The sequence below is a fragment of the Chamaea fasciata genome, unplaced genomic scaffold (assembly GCF_029207755.1).
Source record: "Chamaea fasciata isolate MVZ Bird 193981 ecotype frontalis unplaced genomic scaffold, bChaFas1.0.hap1 SCAF_5, whole genome shotgun sequence".
NCBI classification, from domain to species: Eukaryota; Metazoa; Chordata; class Aves; order Passeriformes; family Sylviidae; genus Chamaea; species Chamaea fasciata.
Window position 1 is genome coordinate 34,041,863 of NW_027094090.1, and position 23,515 is coordinate 34,065,377.

The window sequence follows — 23,515 nt, forward strand, 5'->3', positions numbered from 1 at the left end:
TTACCTGATTCCTTCAGCCTAAGCTGCATTCATCAATTTAAGCCCACCTGATTACCATAATATAAACTGCTCCAATCATTTCATACATAAACACAGAGAAAATTTCAGGGATGCCACTGTCTTGTATGGAAACTTAGGTCTCTGGTGTTTCATAAATGCACCAAAGCCTTATTGAAAGCACTCTTGAACAGATGTTGGTGACAGTGATGCGCAGGGTAGTTCCTCAGCAAGCGAGGTCTGATAAAAACCATAACTCTGGGCTGTGGTGACACAGCCCAAAGCAACACCTTTACAGTGTATGTGTGTATACAGGGAGGGAAGCAGGAGGTTTTTCTATCTTAGCAAGGGGAAGCAGCTCAGTAAAGGTTCACACAAGCATCAGAGCTGCTGCATGGGAGAGGGCTGATTATGTGAAAGGTACAGGGGAAGAAGGATGAGGAGGGAAAGTGACAATTCGCCCTTTTGGTGGCAGCAAGCTGTTACTTTGGAGCAGCTGCCCATGGACTGCAGCTAGTGGTGCTTAACAGCACATAAACAGAGCAAACACTACTATGGAAGCATCTGAGGCCTTGCTTGACAAACAAACTTATTACTGAGAATAGCGTGAATGTAATTCTGTTTATAAAATAGCTTTTAAATAGGAGAATTGCCCAGCACAAAGGAGGACAGCCTGAATGCTTCACACACATGACACTCTGCCTCAGAGATGCTTTCTTACAGCTACAATCAGTCAAGCAGACAATGGTCAGCCATTTCAATCTCTTATTGCAATGATTCTCCACCTAGCATCAGTGTCTCTTCTAAGATATTGCAATAGATACAGCAATGGCAAGAATACCTACTCAGATCACAGATGCAATTCCTCCCAGGCAAGACAAGAAAGTATTTAAAACATGATTTTAGAAAGATCTTTGACTTCTGAAATGAGCTTTTTCAATAAATCTGTGTAGTTCTTTCAGTAGCCAATGTTGAATGTAGACTAATTTATCCATTACAATATCCCTTGCTGTATTGCATAATTATGATATCAAATGGAACTTAAGCTAATGAACAGGGTAATTTGAGGCAATTGTCTACAACAGCAAAACCTGGATTTCCTAGAACTGGAGGTCCATTTCTTCTCTGACTTCTGTGAAATAAAAAATCATGATGCCTCTATGTATGGACTTTTTGGTTGAAGCAATTTCTTTCTGAGCTCTCCTCTTTCGCTTTTTGTCTGAGTCTGGTCTCCTGGTGTGTGAAATCTCAACCTTTGTATCTTCATTACAGCCACATAAGTAATTTGTAGCTGATCTACTACACCAAAAAACCAAGAGAGGTACCAAAATAATTTATCTAGATGTCTTTTTCATCTAAAACCTGAGGGATTGATTTTAAGTCATATGAAATATTGTTTGACCTATAATGAATGTTTTTTTTGTTTTCTGATGCTTATTCAAAGAGCTGTCAGAAATTCAGATGCATAAAAAGTCTGAAGAAAAGGCAGTAGGACAGATAATGAAGACATGGGTGTCTATGATTTGGTTCTTACTGCCACATGAGAGACAAAATCTTTGTGTTTTTTAGGTTCGTTAATCAGGAGGTTCTTGGATCTGGCAGATCTATAAGCATTTACGTTTTAAGGGGTTAAACACTTTCTCTGGAGCAGGAACTGTAACAGACTTGTCCTACCTGCCAGTGATAGGCAGACACCAGGCTAGAGAGTGGTTTAAGCTCTCTGGTTTCATTTGCTTGCCCACTGAAATTTCCTTGTCAATCAACAGCAAGTTAATGTGGTGTTTTTTGCTTTTACCCTGTTTTTCTCACTTCAACCGTTTTTCCTTTCTACCCTTGTCTTCTGACACTCCTCGTCCCCCCTTTGCCTCAACCCAGGTGAATGTCACTTTTGTGCACTTTTTGGTTTCATACCTGGAAGTATTCCACTCTTCCAGCTGTCCCCCACCTTTCCTTTGCCCTCCAGAGGCACCTTTCCACATCTTTCCCTCTTTCTTCACACTCCTGATGCTCTCTCCACCTGATCTTTCTACAGATGTTTGCTTTAAATGGTTTTCTTGATTCTCTCCCAATGTCTCAGTCTCCTTCTGTTGCCACACATTCTTGGAAGCTGTGCTACACAAAATAAAGGTAAGAAAAAATTACTTTCTAGAGCTAGAGAAAAAGAGAAGTTGTTTAGCTGGAACTACAAGAGAAGAGGTGCTTTTCTGGGGATTTCTGTAACAGCCTTGAAGAACAGCCATAGCCTTCTCAAATACTCCAGCACTTGGGATAGCAACACTATCAGATGTAGCACCATCCATTTTACAGATACAGCATAAAAGTAATCATTGCTTCGATTTGAACTGGATCTCCCAGGTGTAAGTCACACTGACAAGCAGAACTAGACTCTTTAATGTGCATACTTTTTGCTGAACAGTGCTTTAAAATGGTAACAGAACACATGCTTTTCATTTAGAAGATTCGGTATTTTACAACCTAGCTCCCTAATTCACTGCTCATCAGCCATTTTCAGCCCATTACTTGCATAGCTGCAAAACAGTAGGTGTTCTGGAATCCATGGCTGCATCTCATTTGAGAAGCAAAATATGGGCTGAAACTGTGGATAAAGACCATTTTAAAGTAAAAATATTAGGCTACCAAGAATGGGCAGTATGAAGAAAATGATCTAATTTACCTTATTAAACACTGTCCACTATTAGCCAATGAAAAATGCCAGGGCGCTTCTGCATTAGGGATCAAAGGAGCTGGATATGGACTGAGAACTCACACTTGCTGGTAGCTTAGCTGTCATCTTGCCAGGCTTGTCTCCAGACAAAATGCAACAAAGCCATGGGCTGTGTTAGAGGGTTTGTTATTCAAATTCAGAAACCAGCATCTTATCTTTGCCTTGATTTGTATTTCAAAGGTTACAGACTGGACCTCATGGATTTCCTCACCCAGTATGTTTATACAAGCAGCAGGAAGGTTTTTTTTAGTACTAAACTTGAATTTTTCACAGACTGGGATTTCAGGCTCACTGTGCTGGCACACGAAGAAAGTATATTTCTCATGAAGGACATGCATGTCTGCAGGTCCTGAGGGTGGGTACAAAGAGCACAGAAATCTCTTTTACTGTGATGCCTGTCTTCCCACATCTGAGGAAGAACTGTTCATTGGCAGAAATTACTCAAGTCTCTGCAGTGGATCCACTAACAAATCCAAAAGAAAAGAAAACTTAGAAGATAAGAGATTTTTGAATCTTTCACTATCTCCAGGAATTGTGAAGTAATCTTTTTTTCCCTCAGGAAGTTCTTTTGTCTGCAGAGAAATTAACTGAAAATGAGATTTACTTCTCAGGAGAGGAGGAATAAATGCATGGCAAAATACCAATAGTTTGGACAAGACATTTGTGCCTGGATCACTTTTTACTCCTACTGAATCACTCCTACTGAATGTGAATGTCTCAAGCATTTATGGATGAAGACCGTAATTTGTGCTTCTCTGCCCAAACCAAAATGCATTTCCATAGAAGACAAACGATTAACACACCAGTTGTCTTCAGCCACTTTATCTGTAGGTTTATTTTTGTGGAGTGGAAAATAGATCAGATTTTTTCTGAAACTTGCCCAGGGAAATGCCCTAATTTTTTTGTTTGTTTATTCTTAAGGGATAAATGCTGTGTTTTATTGGCTGAAGTAACTTGAAATAAATACATATCTTGGTTTTGGCATCATAATCCTCCATAAGGACCACTAATCCACCCCAATAAGTTTAATGAAGTGTACTGTATCTCATATTTAAAGGAAGAGCTGCTATTACTTCATTTGAAAAACATAATTTCATTCAAGACAGCAAGTGTTCATTTCTGAGGCACTGCTGCAGCTGCAAGCCAGAGAACAGAAGCCAGTGAGGGCACTTACGTGCTTGCTGCCGGTCGGTCCCATTCCTCGTCACTCAGCCCCGTATCATGGAATGGGTGGTTCCGTGGTTTGCCTGGAGGGGACAAGCTGGCCTGCTGCTTGGGACTCCTCCATTCATAGGCATTGAAGTTGTATCCTGAAGCCTGATAGGTGTGTCCTAAAAACATGAATTACTAATTTACAGCAACGCATATGCTGAAATGACAGGAAAGTGCACCTCTGAAGCTGGGTTCTCAAGAACTGTTGAATTTGTCATTGTTACCTTATTTTTTTCTGCAGCCAGATTATTTGACCTAGATTATGTCTGGAGTTAGGTGTGCCCTAGAGCTTCTCTTGTGAAAGTCCACTGGAAGCAAAATCTTAAATATATGTAACACTGTTCTCCTACTGTTTATGTCTCAGCTGCTTCTATATTTAGTTCTAGACACTGCCACAATTTATCAATTTCCAATTCGACATCCTAGATTGGACAGTAGTGAATAAATCATGTATTATGGATGTGTTCAATATGTGTTAACATGGTCATATGCAACATGCCCAAAAACTGCTTCAGATGTATTGAAAAAAGTTTGCAAAGATGCATTAAAAAATCCCATGAACTTGGCTCTTCATGTGCCCTTTTCCTAGGGCTCTGAGCGCTCAGGAAAGGCCTGTCTCACAATGTGCACACATTCCCAGGACCAATATGCACCATCTCGATCAACCATTTCTAAGTGTCTCAAGGCTGTTTAAGTGGCATGAGATGGCTTTTAGACCTGCAGAGTTTTTTTCTACATGCTTTTATCATACCAGCAAAGCCGGTATTACTTCAATACTGCTGGTATTACTTCAATACTACTGCTTTAACTGAAACCAGGTGTAACCTGAATTCCAAATAGGAAGCAGTTTGGAAGTGATGTATCAAGAAGAACATATGGCTCAATGGGTCACAAGCTGATGCTGATCTAGTAAGCAAAATCCATTATAGATATACATAATATATACACATTATAAATGTGTGTGTGTGTGTATGTATGTATGCATACACACACACACACACATATAAAACACATATACATAATATACTTCACCTTGATATTCTACGTTTTTGGTGTTTTTTGATGTGCACATTGGATTAAGAAGTATTATTTTGTTGATGACTATTATCACTGCTGCCACCCCTCTAAGGAGGGTAATTTGCTTCCATAATTCAGTCTAGACCTGTCTCCCTCAAATGCTGTTGAACTACAGAGCTGTGAGAATTTTCCAGCAAACTGGCAGATATTATCATAGTCCCAGATTCTAGGAAAGATTGGTTGGGAAGATGTGGCTGCTGTGTGGTGAAGGCTCTGGATTAGTAAGGCAGACACATAAGACAAGCTACAAAATGGGATATTAATTCAAGGAGAGAAAAGACAGCTCACCAGCATTAAACTGGTAATTAATAGGATAAAGCATTATCTGCTGCTCCAGAAACATCCCCCAAACTCCTCAACTTGCTTAGTCTGTGCTTATTGCCAAGAAAGGTTTGGAGAAAAGCCAAACTCAGCTTGATGGGTCAAGACAGAATGAACTTTAATAGAAATGGGGGCCACCACGACACCAAGGGATAAAGGCACAGATCTGTTTGCACTCAGGCTGCTTAGCAGAGGTGCCATGTATCCAGCCACGTCTGGGCTGATTTCTTCAAGGGAATTGAAAAAAAAAGAAAAAAATCCATTTTGAGATAGTGGTTCAGATTTGGTACAGCATCCAAATCATCAGGACTTTGGAAAGCATTCTGGGCCTCAATACTTTCCACAGCTGAACAATTTGCTCCAAATATCTTCAATTCATCCAGAAAATGAGAATTACCATTCTGGCACTTTTTCAGCAATACTTCTCCTCAGAACTTAAAAATATCTGAAAAAACCCCATCATAACTTATTTTGATAAGCTGACCAACACAGTTAAGGAAAGGGGTCAAATTCATCCAAATTCTAACTCCAGTGAAAAAAATATTTGAGGTAAGGATCTATCTGTCCAAATACCTGCCAGGTAAAGAGAATACACGCTTTACTATGGAAAGAAATATTTTTAATAGAGTTAAATAAAACACTGAAGTTGTGTGTAAGTTATTTTCCTTGTTATCAAGAATATTACAGGATGCTACATCCTTCACTGCCTAAATAAACCTGTGTTATTTGAAATTATTTGAAAATCCTATATAAAACAATAGAGAAAAGTGAAAAAAACTATCATTATGGAAAATCATGCCTTTAAATAGAATGATTGTTTTTGACAGGTGAGAGCTAGATGTTAATACTGACAGAATGAGGAAGAAGCAAAAGATTTACAAATCATAGGCAATGACTAACATTGCCCTTCAGCAGTTTATAATAAATCTGTTGTCATTTAAAAATTAATGCATATGGGCATCAAACTCATGAACATCTCCAGAGTGTTCTGTGCCTTGCATTGATCTGTACTTGAAGGATAAACTCATTTAGTTGTGGATGAGCTATGGACTGAGCTATTCACATGTCAGTAAAGCTAACAAAAGCCTGTTAATGTATTGATAAATGCTTTGTAACACATCACATCCTCATGAAAGAATGAATCTGAGGCCAGCCAAGTGCAAGAAATCATGCTGCCTGCCGAGGTGTGCGGTCATAATGAGACAGCAACACATTATAAAGTACAGGGTTAAAAGTTAGTACAGATAAAAAGTTCTACTTAGGGCAAAGGAAGGTCAACCATGAAGGCAGTAATTCTTGCTTTAAATGTCGACTCTATTTTTGACAGTACCTTGATTTCCAAAGCTGGTATCAATACCAGAGCCATCCCATGACTCTACTGCGCTGTCAACACTTGGGACTGTAGTGGAATAGATGTCCGAGAGCTTGCCAGATTTCTGTGCAGCAGAGCTTTCATCTTCAGCATCACTCAGTTCACTCACATGACCCACAGGCATAGAAAATTTCTTGGGACTGGTAGCTGAATGGGATTATATAAGAAAAGGTGTTGATCCTTGCTTTACTGCAGTTCTGAGAATCTGGTTTTTATTCCTGACACAAAGCTTTTCCATAGATGGCCTAAATGCTTGTTAATCTGCAATAACACATGGATGGTACCCTTGGCCACACTCACCATCTGTTTGCTTCTTGATTTTCAAGGTGACAGTTTCTCCTGCCATCTGTAATAAATGAATGGCTTCACTCAAAGGTTTTCCTTTCAGACTGCTACTATTTATTGCTAGGATTCTGTCTCCTATGTGAATTGCCCCAGTCCTACAATATGAGAGAGAAGTAAAACATTGAGAAGAGAGTGCAAAAGGCAACAAAGGCAATTTCTTTGCATTTTGGAGCATGAAAGTCTCACCTCCCTTTCTTTCTTTTATTTTGCTTTTATTGCTCTGACACAGAGTAATTCTTTTGTTAGAGACACTTAAAGCAAGTCACCTTTGTTGTAGTGACAATAGCAGAGCTGAGGCATGATGTGAAGATTTCTGTGTTACTGTGACAGCTGAGTTAATCACTTGTGGATGATATTCACTGCAGCCCACCTGCTCAAGAGCAATCTCAGACTGCTTAGTAACTCCTAAAATGAGTCAAGCTTCTACAAGTCTCACAACACAAAAAAAACCAGTGTGAGCAAGCAACCAATTATTTCACAAACCTAGCCTTCAGGAGGGGTCAATCAAGAAAAGAAAATAAAATATTTCTGTATAAATAGTTCTGGCTGTGCACAGTGTCATGTTTTGTGTGCTGTAAGTTCTCTCTGAAACCACCACCAAAGGTAAAAGTTTCAATGACTCAACCAATCTGAGAAATAACAGGTGATAGAAATCCTCACCATTTTCATTATTCTCTATCTACCACTTACCATGAGGGGCATTTCTGCTCCTCTGATTATGCCTCCTATGGTGTAAGTGCACATACAGATGCAGTGGCAGATAAGTACATGATGAGTTCAGATAAACTTGAACCCATGAAGTGCTTTCTTTACTTATTGTACTATACAAGGCTAGTGGTTTTAAAAGGCTGTGAAAACATTGCTGTGACTGAGCCATTTGATTGATAAGTTTTCTCTGGTGATCTATAAGGACCATTGCCCTCTGCCTTGTATAGTATGTACATCCTGCCCATGCTCCTGGGAGCTTGGCAATGATCAAAAAACAACAGCAAAAAGATTATAAACTCAGACTTGGAGAATTATAAAGAAATCAATTGCTAACCCATGAAAATTAGGGTTTTTAGGTAAATAAAGCGAACCTCTATCTTGACAGAGAGAACATTAAAAAATAATTTGCTTTACAACTAACCTTTCAGCTAATCCTCCTTTCGTAAGGCTGGAAATGATTATGGGATCAAAGGGCTCTTCAGTACCAGAGATTGTAATTCCAAGAGGCCCACCATAGCGCTTGAGCTCCACAGTATAAATAATTGCTCCAGAGCTCTCCTGTTCATCTGCAATAAATGCCAAGGGGATGCAATTGGTTTCTTATGAAAGAAGGAATGAAAAAATAGCATATTCAGTCTAGTGACTAGTAATCAAACAACATTACCAAAGGATCACATTTCAGATACAATTCTTAATCATATACCAGTGGATTATTTTTTAAAAAAATAAATTACCTATTATGCAATTTTTATTGCCAAAACCTGGACACAAGTCAACAATAACTCCCCTTATTCTGTTAAGACTCAATTTTACTCTCTTTAAACTCTTTAGATCTCCTTTCCTATTAAACTATAACTTAAGGCTATTTTGTTACAGAATCACAGATTGACTGAAGTTGAAAAGGATCTCTGGATGCCACCTTGTCCAACCTCCTTGGACAAGCAGGGCCAACTACAACTGGGTTTCCCAGGGTTGTGTCCAGCTGGGTCTTGAATATCTCCATGGGTAGAAACTCCACAACCTCTCTGTACAACCTCTGCCAGTGTTTGGTCACTCTCAAAGGAAATAAGTGTTTCCTGACACTCCAACAGAACCTCATGTGTTTCAGTTTGTGTTCATTGCCTCTGGTCCTGCCACTGGGCGCCCCTGAAGAGAGCCTGGCTCTGCCTGCTTTACACCCTCCCTTCAATATTTATACACCCTAATAAGATTCCCCCCTTTGACCCTTCTCTTCTCCAGGCTGAGTGGCCCTATCTCCCCCAGCCTTTTCTCAGAGGAGAGATGCTGCAGCCTCTTCACAACCTTTGTGACCCTTTGCTGGACCTCATCCACTGTATGTCCATGTCTGAGTCGTACTGGGGAGCCCAGGGACTGGACCCAGCACTCCAGAAATCTGTCTGTAGTGCTGAGCAGGAGAGAACGATTACCTCCTTTGACCTGCTGGCCAAGCTCTGCCTCTTGCAGACCAGGAAGCTGTTGTCCTTATTTGCCACAGCGTCGGATTATTAGAGAAAAGGCAAGTTACTACTATGGTATAAATACTGATATTCACCTGTTTCTTGAACTGAATAGAAGGTACTTGAAATTAAAGGTAATTTGAAAGTTTTAAACCCAAACTTTCTTAAAAGAATTCTGAGAAAAGTCAAAAGTCATTATAAGATGAGCAGCTGTATTCATATAACAGTGTTTTTGATGGACATATTTTGAGCTTTTTGTAACAGAGTTAAAAATATCTTCTGTATACTGAATTATCAACTAAACTGAACAGTAAGTCCATAAGATATTATTTTATGATGTTATGTGAAGCAATTTGCATTATTTTGAAATTTTATCTCACTAAACAATTATCAGAACTGGAAAAGAATCCGCCACTGAGTAAACTTAAATACAATGTATTTCCTTAAACAACACTCAACAGGTATTGCACCAACAAGAAATGTGCCTGTATTTATACAATGCTCTTTACATATTACTAAAATAACGCCGACCACAGCAAGAGAGCAATCAACTGCAGCATCTTTGAGTTGTGAAGCAATATTTTAAAATTTAAAATGCCAGAATTCTTCTCAAACCAAAATAACAAATGCTTTCTAGCTCATGTTCTGATACTGGTATTCAGCCAGGATGATTGGTCTGGTGGGAAAATGTTCCTAGATCTATGGGTAGTGACATTCTGAGCAGTTCAGTGAATGTGGAAAATGTCTAGGATGCACATTCCATAAATGTCACCAAAACTAACTAAAACAACTTAGAAAATTCAAATGTTACCATTTCTGTTCCTGTAGATAGAAAAGCTTAAAAAGGGGAAAAAACTCAAACCTACATCACTAGCAAAGGCTCAAAGAGTTGCTGCCTTCTAATACTGAACATGGTACTATAGGCAGAGCTGGAGGAACACTAATATCTTTGAAGCTACTTTGTTTCCTCCCAATTTCCAGAAAATTTAGATCTTCAGCCGCACCCCCCCCTCCACTCTGTCCTATTTCCTCCTTGCTATCCATGTACAGAAAATGCTACACACAGAGAATCAAAGGAGAGAAGAATTAGTGGTGTTTATTCAGCAAAGAACACTGGGGTTTTCTTGCCTAATTGAGGCATTGCCATCAGTGTTTTGGTACAGTTCACATCAACTGCACTTCATCTGATGTGCTCTATCTAGAAACACCCAGCTCCCCAGATGTCATTGGAAGCCCCTGTCTGGCACACAGTGGGCCGGCATGCAAGCTGCCACTGCACAGCAGAACAATGGCAGCTTTGCTTGCTTCAAGCACTATGGAACAACCACAAATCCCCTGGAATCTAAGGCTGGTAACTGTTTAGGCAGCTGTGGCAATGGACATGGTACAAGACCTCAACTGAAGGGTGGAAAGTAACAAGCCAAGCCAACTGAAAATGTAGTAGCCAGCACTTGCTAAGGGTTGACACAGTACTAATAGTTCTCTGCTATAAACACAAACTGAGTAAGAAGTTACTGATCATCAGCAGCCCTTCCACATGAGAGCTGGAAGTCTACAGATCTCAGTGAATGACTGGAAAGAAGACTGGTCCATTATATCTGTTTCCTGGTTAGCTGTAGGCCAGAAAATTATTGGCAGAATGTTCTGCTGAGCAGAACGTTGGAGCTATCCAAGAAGAGGGCGTACATCTGGCCTGAATCCACCAGGAAGGCCAGTTCTGCCATGAAAGCAAAGAATGGTGATGTTCAAGAAAGGGAGGCAGCCATCAGGTTAATCAGGATTTAAAATTGTCCTCAGTTTGGGAAGCTTGCAAGAAGAAAAGGAAAGAGAAAAGTTGCTGGAAACATACCTTCATCTGGGGAGAAGATATAACTGAAGTACTGCGGTTATGGGTCTCAGTTTTGGAGATTTTCCACCTTTTTTTTCTTGTGATGCAATTGTGGGTAATTCTTGGAAACCACATTTAATGAAAGTAGATCCTCTGTGCTGCAGTGTCTCTGCCCTGCCCACTGGCCTCCTGCTCATCAGAGTAACATCTGACCAATGCAGTGACAAGGTCAAAGAGCAGCAGGATCTGGGGAGCACCTGACATGCATCATCCTGCTCTGGCCTCAGCTGCATGGTGGCTCAGAGGAACTCAGCTCTGAGACCCCTACTCCCTGCCTCACCTTCCTCAAAAAAGCATGCAGTGAAAAATAAAAAGAAGTTAAAACCTCAATCTTATTCTGTGTTTTACTAAATGATCTGGAGTGCTTCATGCCTGCTCATCAATAAGCATCAGGCTTTTATTTTCTCAGGGAATTTATTATTTTCCTCTGTTGAGTTTGAGCAGCACATTTCTTCCTTTGTGAGAAAATAAAAACTTTCATAAGTAAATTAATGGCAAATACACAAAGAATTATTTTAACTGAGATATACTTTTTGTTACACCTTTGCTGCTGTTAAGCCACTGTTTCCTAAATACTTTTTCTTTAACATTTCAGACGACACTCACTCATTTTAAATTTCAAAGTACTTGAAATCTGCTACAAATACTTTCATTTACGCTTTGACACTTACTCAACTCTTACAAGAACAATCTGTATAAAGATTTTTTTTTTCAGTAGGTTTCTGTGTAGCTGTCCAGTTACATTTGAATCTGTACATTTACACCAATCATGTCTGGATAGAACACTGTAGTTGTGTGAGAATCTTGATATAGATATATCATTTAACCATAAAACAAGCAATGTGAGTGTGTAAAAGACAACTGTGGTATAAGAATCCCACTGACACTAAAATCTGTACCAGGTATCATGGTGTGCAATACCTAAGAGAGCAAAGATCCTATTTTCTATGTGTGGAGACTGAAATCCACATTTCAATTACAGCAACAATTTGCACAAGGTACTAAATGCAGCTGCTTTTGCTTTGTATTATAATACTGAGAAGATACTTTGTTTGCTTTCAAAATCAATTAGGAGTGAGGAAGAAAAAGGAAAAGAGTCTTCTAATGCAATTCTAAACACCACTTCAACAGTTGCACTTAATTTCAAATAATAAAGTGTGGCAAGTTGTGCCTTATTGCTGTGAGATTGTATAGAGCTGAAGAGAAGTGAATCTCCAGTTCATGCTTTTGTGTAACACTGTAATATAAACACCAGCAGTAAGTGTAATTATAACTGTCTTACTTCCTTTGCACTACACTGCATAACAGAACTCACTTTATTATCTCCAGGTAGAAATTCTGCTCTCATGGAATCCACAGTGGGGAAGACACAAGACTATTAATAGGTGTAGGTGTAGAAAATTATGGCAGGTCCATTATATCACTGGGCTGATCAGACATGGCTCCTGCATCAGATATCCAGCACCGTGTGTAAAGTACTACTTACCTTTGAGCATGTGAACAGTCATGCCAAAGTCAAATTTTTAAGTTTATGGACAAAGTACACACTACACTTTGCTGGAAAACTGAAGCCTAGGGATCCACGCTTTGCTAACTGTGATTCCAATCTTAAAAGCAGAGAAAATCCCAATACTTGGGTAAGAAACAGATCAACTTTATATGGCTGCACCTGAGGGCCAATTGTCTTTTCAGTGAACTGAAGACCTAATTTTGCAGTGCAGCTCCTGCAAGCAATATAGCCAGTGAGAAAATTCAACACTTTATATACCATTAAAATTCTTTTTAGGTGACATTTTCTGATTATCATTAGCATAAGCCAGACATGTTTAGAAAAAGCATTTCACTAAAACTTGAAAGAATTCCTCTGTGCTCTAGAAATCCTGAAAATACACATGCATCCACAATAATCATTGCTAATACCGGAATTATCTTCATCTTTGCGGATCTTTAACTTTACAAGGTCCTCACAGTGCTGAAGGATCTGGACAGCGTCTTCCATTGAGCAGTTGTCAAGTCGAATATTATCTATTGCCAGTAACTTATCACCCAGCTCGAGTGTCCCAGTTCTGTGAACAAGCAAACAAGCTTACAGGAAACTCTAGTAACATTAAAAGAAAGGCATGCTAAAAGGTCTAAACATGATTACAGAAACAAGATGGATTTTTAGGACAATTATTTCTTAATAAGTCTTCTACGTTCTAACTTTTCACAAAAATTTTTATTAAAGAAAGAAGGGCACGGTCTCTTATAAGCTCTCTGTTTAACTTGAATTTGGCTGGTTACACACATAAACGGATTTTTATTTGGAGTTGTGATGTCTTACCTGTGAGCAACACTTCCTTTCTTGATATCAGAAATAACCAGAGGGTCCCCTGGTTTTCTACTTGATGGAGCTGTAATAAAGAATATATATAGACATTTGGTTTTGTTTCTAGATATGCAGATGGACTAATTTTGACCATAAACCAATAATTCATACACATTCTTTACTTGTATTATATTTGTCCCCTACTCCTAAATTATCTGAACTTCAGGTACAAACAAACAGCAGCAGATTATTGACAAGACTAGATACTCCTCAAAAATGAGAAAATTTCAGAATTGCAGTGACTGGTACAACGTGAACTTAGCCAGAAATGTCTGAATTCTGGGTTAGACCAAGACTGAGCCACGTGAAGACATCACAGTACAGCTCCAGTGATCTATCCAGAAATGCTGTGTAGCTGTAACACATAAGGAAGACTTTCTGTCATTACAGTATTTCAGTGCAACTACTAATGATGATTTTTTGCCAGAATAAATCCTGTTATACTATATCCCTGACCAACAGCTGCTCTGGCAAAATATCTAGACTGGGCTAGACCACATTCTTTTCATCCACTTCTGCCTCATCCAGTGCTTAAGGCAGAGGTATGAAGGCAATGCATCCTGGGTGAGAAGGAGGAATCCACTTGACAATAAATGAGATGCTGGGGACTGTGGCCACACACCCCACTGGGCTGATACACTACTACCATGTTTGCACAGTTTGCTTCACTGTAACTCACTGCTTCTTCCGAAGCAACCTGTGTCTCCTTCCGCGAGTAACCCTGCCCTCCTGTACCGCTGCTGGACCTGAAGAATTGTGGACTTTTCCCAACTTTGTCCTGGGGATACCTACTAGAAGCACTGCAATTCCAGTCCATTTAGTACAGCTCCCACCACTCCTCTCCTTGCACGCTTATCTCTTTTTGGAAGAAACTGACATTAATGGCCAATTCTTACTATCTGTCCCTCATGGTTAAAAATATGCTCTGCTCTTCAATGCCAGGCATTGCAATTCTTTACCAACTTGTGCAAGAGTATTTGACAAGTTTCCCTTGGCCAGGAAATTCACTCTGCAATTTTGCTTAACCTTTAGTTGCCTAGGAAGCAGTTAAATACACCAGAGGAAGACAACAGGGATCACTATCTACTTCCAGAGGACTGTTTCTTGAAGTGGCTTCACCAAATGGATTGTTTTGGAGAGTTCATCCATTTGCTGACAGCAGACTGCACTGAAGATCTGACATGGCAAGCAGTCAGCTTAGATTCTGAGGGTGATGAAGACACATTGTTAGACAACTGTGTGGCACATGCTGTCGACCTTTGGGAAGAATATCACCTACAGCTGCTCTGTTCAGGAGGTGCTTCACGTGGTGAACACAGACTGACTGTTGGGTCTTGTAAGAGCCCGAACAAGAGATATAGGACTCCAGGCGGCTCTTTAAAGGTGCTGTCTATTTCACAGATTGAAATCACAGCAGTCCTGAGTCATGGGTAACAGAAACAAGCCTACAGCTGTCAGCATCAGCTTATAGACAAAACCTGAAGTACCTTTAGCTCTGGTTACAATGCATTATATAGTTTTCTTTACTGAGCATCTTAATACAAAAAAACCAATCAGCATCATACACAATACCTTTACTATTACCTCTAGCCTATCACAACTATTATCATTACCATAATTATGCTACAGTTTGATCTTAAAGTTGTGTTTTTTTGGTTATTTGCAGTGGAAAATTCTTAGACCTTTTCTCTACTTGGTAAAAACACGTTTTTGTTTGCCTACAGTATCTTCTGCTTTTCTTGAGACATCTTTTTGCTTGCTAAAAACATCTTCTTTGTTTGTGATCAACATGTCCTTTGCTCTAGCCATGAAATCTCTTTCCAACTCAACATAACCTTTTCTTCCTTAGTTGTCCAGTAACAACTAGCTCAGCAATTCTAGCTTTAGACATCCTTTATTCTTCTATATCAAAACTTGCTTTCATTTCTATTTCACTTACAGGTTCCACATTCAGAGAGCCTTCTGCTAAACATTTATATCTGTAAAACTTTGCTGTAAACTTCATCTTTTCCAACAGGGACTGTTAACGAAGAGTGTGCTGACATTGAAACATTGCCATGTGGTACAATGCTCTCAGCTCTTCTGAAAGCACTAATGAGTTTTGCACATTTAGGGCTCTTCAACTGCCCCACACCATTTCTGCTCTGTGTACTGAGTCCTCTGCATTCTTTCACAGGAGGTATGCTTCCATTAGGCTCCCATGCCTGAACTGACAATCACCCCAAAAGCTGCCCATATTGGAGAATCACCTACAAAATCCTGATGTCAGTTATTTTAGCAGCTCACGAATCTTCTCTTTGATGCAAAATGACAGATCTTCACCTACAGCAACCACATGGTAAATTAATAATGAAATTTCCAACACAATAGGCTAACAGGTCTTGTTAACCTTGGCTGCCCAGGCTGAGACAGCCTTTGAATGTCCAAAGGAACTATTTAAGAATTGCTAAAGAGCCATATTGCAAATGCAAGGTTTCGAAAGTCCAGAAGACAGACATACAAGGACTTTGAAAAAAATTTAGAAATATGTCTAAACCAGCATGCTTTCAGGAAATGATTATGTTGCAATTTAGAGAACAGTAATTAACTTTTTTCAAGATACATAATTTTCATAGCTTGTTTCTCATACTTTCATGTTATGGGTCAAATATATTACAATTCCATAATTTACCTGAATCCCTTGGATTTGTTTTAACAATTAGCATCTTGTTAAAATTTTAGAGTATCATTTTGGTGATTTTTTAATTCTATGTTTTTACCCTCTGGGTTGCCTTATTCTGAGGTTATATGCTACCTACTGCAGATTAGGGTTTGAGTCTTGAAATACTTTTTATGAAACTGTCTTACAAAATTACCAGAACTTGAGAAAACAGTCCATTATTGTTGTAAAAAGAAGAGAGGAGGAACCAAAATGAGGGAAAGAGCACAGCTCAAAGAGCAGAGCCACAAAGTACAAAGTATGTGGACTATGATTCTTCACAAAAAGTTATAACAGTTTCAAACTGGGGAAGTGTGAACCAGCAGTATTTTAAGAGTTCTCCTGGGCTATAATTTGGTCTGGATAATGAAAGCCTTTTTGTAGGCACCAAACAAAACTGTGTGAAATGAATCCCCCCATGCTGAGAAGCAGATACACCATGCTTTGTTTTGTTACTGTTCGATGCTCATGGCGTACTTCCTACAAGTTATTTGAGTTGTATTGTAGAGATAAAATCATTAATTTCCTCATGAAGTTTTGTACCTTTTTGCACATTACCATAGCCTAAGATTGCCTCCCAAACATTGGTGAATAGATGCTGTCTCCAACAAGGAGATTGAGTACTATTACCCTGATTTTACAGATAAAGAAACATAGGAAAAATTCGGTCAATATATGACAGTTTTCAGTGAGCAATTTGAGATATCCATGCCTTTATACCTCACAATAGTTCGTAGAATATAACAGCTTTTATGTCCAAAATACAACTACTGGCATTTTCAGCAACAGCTGCAGATGCGTAGCATTTCTGTGAGCGCAACCCCATGATCTCAATGTTTCTGCATAAAATCAAGGAGCCACCCATGGAAAATCTCCACCCCCATTCCCAGAATGACTTGTCTCAGCACAAGCCTTTTGCAGAGAAAAAACAAACAAACAAACCCACCCTAATTTCTTCAGGGTAGCATTAAACCACCTTGACCATGAGATCGCCTCCTTTGTCTTTCTGCAATCCTCCGTCTCATTCATTATGCAGTCTCCATCCCCTTTTTTACATAAAACTGTTTCATCTCTCCCCAGAGAGCAGAGAAACCAGGGTTCCAGTGGGAAAGCAGTATTTGACCAGTTAATATATCCACGCCAATTAATGCAAGCTTGAAGTGACACTGTACAGCTTCAAGTCTCCACTTCAGAATGATTTCTGGTTCTAAGAGGCCATTAAAAAACAAAGCGCCTTACCACTCACCCATGTGCAGCCTCCTTGTTCAAGTCCCAGCTGCCCCTAATCCTGATCATAGCTCAGTCTCTCCCCTCATCTTTGCTTCTCTATTACAGCTTTCCACTTATTTCCTCTCCTTGTCCCATTCTGCTTGTCCAATGAAGATCTCATCTTTTCTCCTCCCTGTTCCAGCTATTAGTCTACCTAATGTTCAGCTTTAGTAGAGACCTTGGAGTCTGTATGAATAACTGCAAGTGGACTGAAGAGTGCATGAAGTTGCACAGGTACTAAATTGAGTGTTGCAGCTAAATGGCTGCTCTTAAGCAAGTTGTTTGTTCTCTCTCTTTAAATTACTTTATGATCCTAGGTCTCCATCCCAAGTCTCTACTCCATTCTACTACACTTTCCTGGCCACTTGAAAGTGAGTTCAGTAAAGTGTTGTCAGTAATGTGTATTAGCTGTTCCATTACGTTTAAAAACCCCCTCAAACAATGCTCCTTTCTTGTTTCAGTGACGACTCAAACACCCCCCCCCCCCCCCCCAACAACGTGACTTCAGCAGATTTTGGGGTGGACATCTCACCCATCATCCACACAAAGCTCACTACTCTCAGCCTGGCTTCAAACACTGGAGGTTGATCAAACTCTGAACAAGCAAAGGAAAATGTTCACGTGATGGAAAAGTACTTTTTATATAAAGTCAGTTCATTTATCCACAACGCTGGTTTACAGCTACTAGACATTTTTAAGAATAGTGTGATTAATAAATAGATGAAGGAGCTTTTTAAAATTACACTGATGCAGCTCTTTTGTTCTGTAAGTATTGGTTTATGTGGAGCAGCTGAGAAATCTGTTGATATTTTTCTGTCTTGAAAAGAATTACTTGCAATGTTTGAAAATTAGGTAGAGCTTGCCAGGTGAAATCACATAATATATAGAAACATGCTTTAGAAAATAAATTCTCATAGTCAATGTACCTGTAGATATTTACAAAGCCTGTTTCTGATGAAATACAAAAATAATAAAGCAGACTACAGTAGAGTTGCTAGTCAAAGTGACTCAGAGAAACTGGTGATAGTTCGGGTGAGGTTCTGATATTCTTACCAGCTTTGCAGCTTCTTATTCCTTGAGTAGTCCCATTACCTTCACAGAGATTATTTAAGAAGCAAGGTGCTGCAATTCATTACCAGTAAGGATATCAGAATCTTACATAAGAAAGAAAAAAAGAAAAGGAAAGGAAAAAAAAAAGCTGTTAAGTACAACTACCAGAATCCACTAGTAAGTCATTTACTGGACATCATTCAATGTATTTGACAAAAAAAAAAAAAAAAAAAAAGTCTATGATAAAGTAGCCAGTTGCCTCAAAAACCTTTAAAAAAGGTTTTTGTCTTTAAAAAGAAAAATCTTTATTTATTACATGGTCTAAAATCAATGTCAATGGCAAATAAATTGAAACAGCTTTGAGTGCTACTAGCACTACTTTTAAGTGTTCCTTCTTCTAGGGAATGATTCTGTCATAAAAGCAGAATCACATGCATAGGAACACTCCTGTTCTTTATTTGAACAATATAATTTTAAAAACTGAGACCTTCTATTTACTCTAATCAGGTAACTGGGTGTGAAACTAGTAATATGTGAAGCATTAAATACTCACCTGTATTTGAAACATATGAAATAAGGTCTTTATTGAGTGTAGGTATCTGTCATTGTTAAAATTAGACAGATACTGCAGAGATAAGGGACGAATGATAGGACTGCAATGGGTAAATGAAGGCAGCAGTGGGCAAGACCAGTATACTGGGAGGTAACTGACATGAACTATCCAAAATTCAGAGACCTGGATTAACATTAACAATGATGGTCATGAAACTTTCTTCTGTTCTGCTTTTAAGGATTTATGCTATCTAAGGGGATTTTAAATTTTTCTTCTGATTTTTCTCTTGCATTAATAAATCTGAAACTAAGGAAAGTCTCTTCTCCTATTACAAGTCTTGTTTTTCAAAGACCATGAATTAGCTTAATTGTCTTTAGTGCTGTGTGTCACCTCAGACATGCCTTCAATAAGGCACCCGGTTTTAACTCCACGCAAGCACTCTTGCTGTTCATTGCCAAGGAAAACAATTCCAGGAAAGAGAAATAAATTCCTCTTTTAGGATCTCTGACTCCTAACAGCTGACCTAGAAGAACTCCTGGACTTAAAAATTGACATATGTTCACATGTCAGCCCAAAGTGAAGTTGCATTTCCCGTCTGACAAAAAATGTGTCTTGTCTGTCACATTAGGTAATTTCCTGACTTTCTCCTACAAATCCCAAACTAAATGGGGGATATGGAAAGTAAGAAAGGTGTTTCTCTGTAATGTTTTAATAGCACTTTCTCATTCACCATTAACTCCACTAATCTGAGAAGGAAGAGGATGAAACATGTCTCTAGCACTTTTAAGAGTTCAAGCCCACAAGTGAATAAATCTCACCACTATCATCTCCCCTGCTTAAGACATATCAACACTGCCAAGTTTCCCTTAGTATTTGTTTCTTAAAAGAAATCATAAAGCTTTCTGAAAATATCAATAATGGCATGCTAATGTGCTAAAGTATCGTCACAGAAATTTGACAAAATGAATATAAAATGCTTATACTCCTCAAATCATACTGCCTTACTTCGGGGTTAATTAGCTAGAACAGAGCAAAACACTGAAAAGCAAGCATGTAATGCAGCAATTCTAGACTTCTACTAGTTATTATTATGAACCCTTCAAAACCATGTAAATAATTAATCCTAAATAAATTTCATATGCATTAAATTCTATTAATGAGATTATTATATATAACAGATGATTTAATTTAAATATTAAAGATACTACAGAGCAGAGCTAAGATCAACCACATGTTATTCCGATTTATATAAAGTACTAATTTTATAAAGCACTAATTTTTGGAATTAAATTCGAGATCAGTAAGACATGCAAAGTTTGGAAGAGGAGTGCTAAATACTAGATTTCAAGAATATTAACTTTCCAATAAAAGTTTATTCCTACAGACAAAAAAATAGTAGATGCCTGCATTCCAAAAAACAACACAAATCAAATTAAGGAAGACTGTATTTTTTCAATAACTTTACAAACCTTTATCAATCCTAAGAATAACATTTAAATAGAACAGCCTTGCTCCAGATTTTCTCATTTCTCAATATTTTCATTTGCACAGGTACATGCAGACTAATGATTTTGTTTCAAGCATCACATCATATCTTACAGAGTCTAACAGTTACTCATTCAAGTGTGCAACACAAGCAAACAGGCCTGCAGTGTCTCTCATTTCCTCCTCAGATGTAGTCCTTAGCACTGGGATCCCTGCTGTACTTTTGATTAACCATATTCCACTGTGCTGGAAAAAGCTTCGAGAATACAAGTCAAAGCACAATCTTCCCCCAAGACACATGAACAATTCCGAAGGAAGACTAATAGCCTAAGAAAGGCCACAACCGTAAAAGAATGTTAATTCTGATGACACCACATTCTGCAGTGTCAAGCCCATTAACTTTGATATAGATTGTTTTTCATTCCATCAAGAGCTGAACTCAGTATGCCAGAGTTTACCTGGTCAAAATCCAGTTCTAATACTTGGCTTTACTGTCTTCTCACAAAGTATAGAAACACCTTTAATTTCAAACCACAGCAACAAATACTTTTTGAGAAACAGACTGATGCAGGCCCTGGTGACCTTCTTCAGCCATCTCTGCAATCCCTAGTGAAAAGGGATTCAGCTGAGACCCACACATTTAGGACTGCTCACAAGTTCTAGAGACTGAGGATCTATCTGGGTACTGAAGCAGAAAATAACCCTATGTTTGTTGATCCTCACGTCTGTGACACCCTTGTATTCACTGGGGTTCTGTTCAAGAGCCTATGAGAGACCATGACAGACTGCTTTAAACTTCACAGCTATGGAAATATTTTGCATAGACTTAATTCTGCTGATTTTTTTAAAATAAGTAATTTTAATAAGAGTTAAATATGTACTCTGCTTGAAGGAATAAGTCAAACATTAGATTTTGCAAACTTCTGGCTTTGTTAGCTACTTGAAGGGGAGCATAAATATGTTACAGAACAGTATTTCAAAAGAGAAAAAGCAGTAAAAGAAGCTAGAAAAAGGAAAAAGAAGTTTATATAAAAAAACCATGAGTCCATAGCTACAAGATCTGCTATCTCCAGATTATCCCATAAACATGGTGTGAAAAATAAGCACTTTAACTTACAACTTATGGTGATGCCAAGTTCCACATTATGCTTCTTTGGTAGTTTCACATGAAATGTTCCACTGCTTGGTATAACTGATTCTATTAAAAAAACATTTAAAACGTTAGATAATTTATAAGGTGCAGCAATTCCATGAGCATGGAACTATACATGTAAGCTGATGAAATTAAATCAGAGTCACAAGGGAGGGATGAAACATGGGTGCTAAAATGATGGAGGTATGATTTATAACTCTACTGGTAATTTCATGGTAACTCAATTTTTTTTTTAGGTTTAACTGAATTTGTGGAGATTGCATGGGCCAGCAGCCAGCTGAGACTGCAGGTTTTCAGCTTGTATGCAAGTTCTGGGAGCACACATGAAAATTTTACTGCTGGCAGACAGCTTTTAATTAAAAGGACAGGAGATTGAGTCGTAAGGACTTCCGACCTTTGTTGCTGCAAGACTAACACTTATTTTTAACTGCCCACTAAGGTAACTGCCATGGGTTTAACACCTAGTGGGAAGAAAAGGAATCCAGTGGTGCACACACATAGTGTGTACTTGTTTGATATACACAGTTTGTGATTTTATGGGTATCTGTATGCCTAAACACATTACAGAATAAAGCAATGCCATTAGTAATAATACTCACCAGAAAAATTAACAATTCTTCTGGCCTTTATTAATTCAATTTCTATTATTTTATCTAGAGATATTGCAAGTGAAACACCTCAAGAGTTTTTGTTTTTGTTTATCCACCCTTTTTAATACTTTTCTGTCTTGTAAAACATTTCATTATTTGGCCTGTAGAGGATTTGTCTCTGTTTAGCAGAACATTTCTATTTCAGGCCAGAAAAATGTCTGGAAATAACTCAGAAGAGAGACAGTCACCAGATCTTACTACAGGACCTGTCATTTCTATTTGTTTTCTGAAGTAGACTGCAGGGCTGTGTGAAATGAGAAAGCTGTACAAAAAAACACATTTCAAATAAGTCACCTGAAAACTGAATGGTGTAGATGTGAGAAGAAAACCTCTACCTCAGATGCCTAACACCTGCAATGTACTTGGGATTTATTCCTTCATTTTTCTTGCAAGACAGAATAACAGGACATTCATACCTGCAACATCAAATTCTATTTCCAAAGTGACCTTGTTGGTGATAGAGGAGTCTCTGAGCAGTTGATTGGCCTCATCAAATGTGCTGTCTTCTGTTGGGATACCATTTATTGACACTATTCTGTCTCCTATTTGCAGCACCCCACACCTCGGTACAAAATGATACAAAACAATCATCAGATGTGCATGTTACCAGAACCAGCAGCATCATAGAATCCCAGAACAATTTAGGTCAGGAAAATGCTTCAAGATCACTGAGCCATTAACCCAGCACTGACAAGTCCACCCTTTCTGTGTGGAATTGCCATATTTACGTCTTTTAAATACCTCCAGGGATTGAGTCTGAACTGCTTCCCTGGGCAGGCTGTTCCAGTCCTTGACAACCATTTTCATTGAAGAAATGTTTCCTAATATCCCATCTAAACCTCCCCTGGCACAACTTGAGGCCATTTTCTCTTGTCCTGTTGTGTGCTATCTGGGAGAAGAGACCAATCCCCACCAGGCTACATCCTGTTTTCAGACAGTTGTGGGAGCTATTAGGTTCCCCTCAAGCCTCCTATCCTCCAGATTAAATCCCCCCAGCTCCCTCAGCTGCTTCCTGTTAAAGTTGCTCTCCAGCCCCTTCACCAGCTCCACTGCCTTTCTCTGGACACACTCCAGCACCTCAATGTCTTTCATATAAAGAGGGGCCCAGAACTGAACACAGTTCTTGAGGTGTGGCCTCACCAGTGCCGAGTACAGCAACATGGTCACTGCTCTGGTCTGGCTGGCCA

General features: G+C 38.8%; 1 protein-coding gene across 5 annotated transcripts in view; it reads right to left on the reverse strand.

The window, feature by feature from the left end:
• The window catches only part of GRIP1 (glutamate receptor interacting protein 1), a 228,686-nt gene that overhangs the window by 12,730 nt on the left and 192,441 nt on the right, over nt 1-23,515 (reverse strand). For all 5 annotated transcript variants that reach the window (XM_066183200.1, XM_066183204.1, XM_066183203.1 and 2 more), the window contains 9 exons: nt 22,745-22,890; nt 21,643-21,723; nt 13,426-13,495; nt 13,023-13,168; nt 8,179-8,323; nt 7,005-7,144; nt 6,663-6,851; nt 3,897-4,053; nt 1,909-2,109 (listed from right to left, as the gene is read on the reverse strand). In XM_066183200.1, the coding sequence (XP_066039297.1) occupies nt 1,909-2,109; nt 3,897-4,053; nt 6,663-6,851; nt 7,005-7,144; nt 8,179-8,323; nt 13,023-13,168; nt 13,426-13,495; nt 21,643-21,723; nt 22,745-22,890 (1,275 nt within the window). The remainder of the gene's footprint in view (nt 1-1,908; nt 2,110-3,896; nt 4,054-6,662; nt 6,852-7,004; nt 7,145-8,178; nt 8,324-13,022; nt 13,169-13,425; nt 13,496-21,642; nt 21,724-22,744; nt 22,891-23,515) is intronic.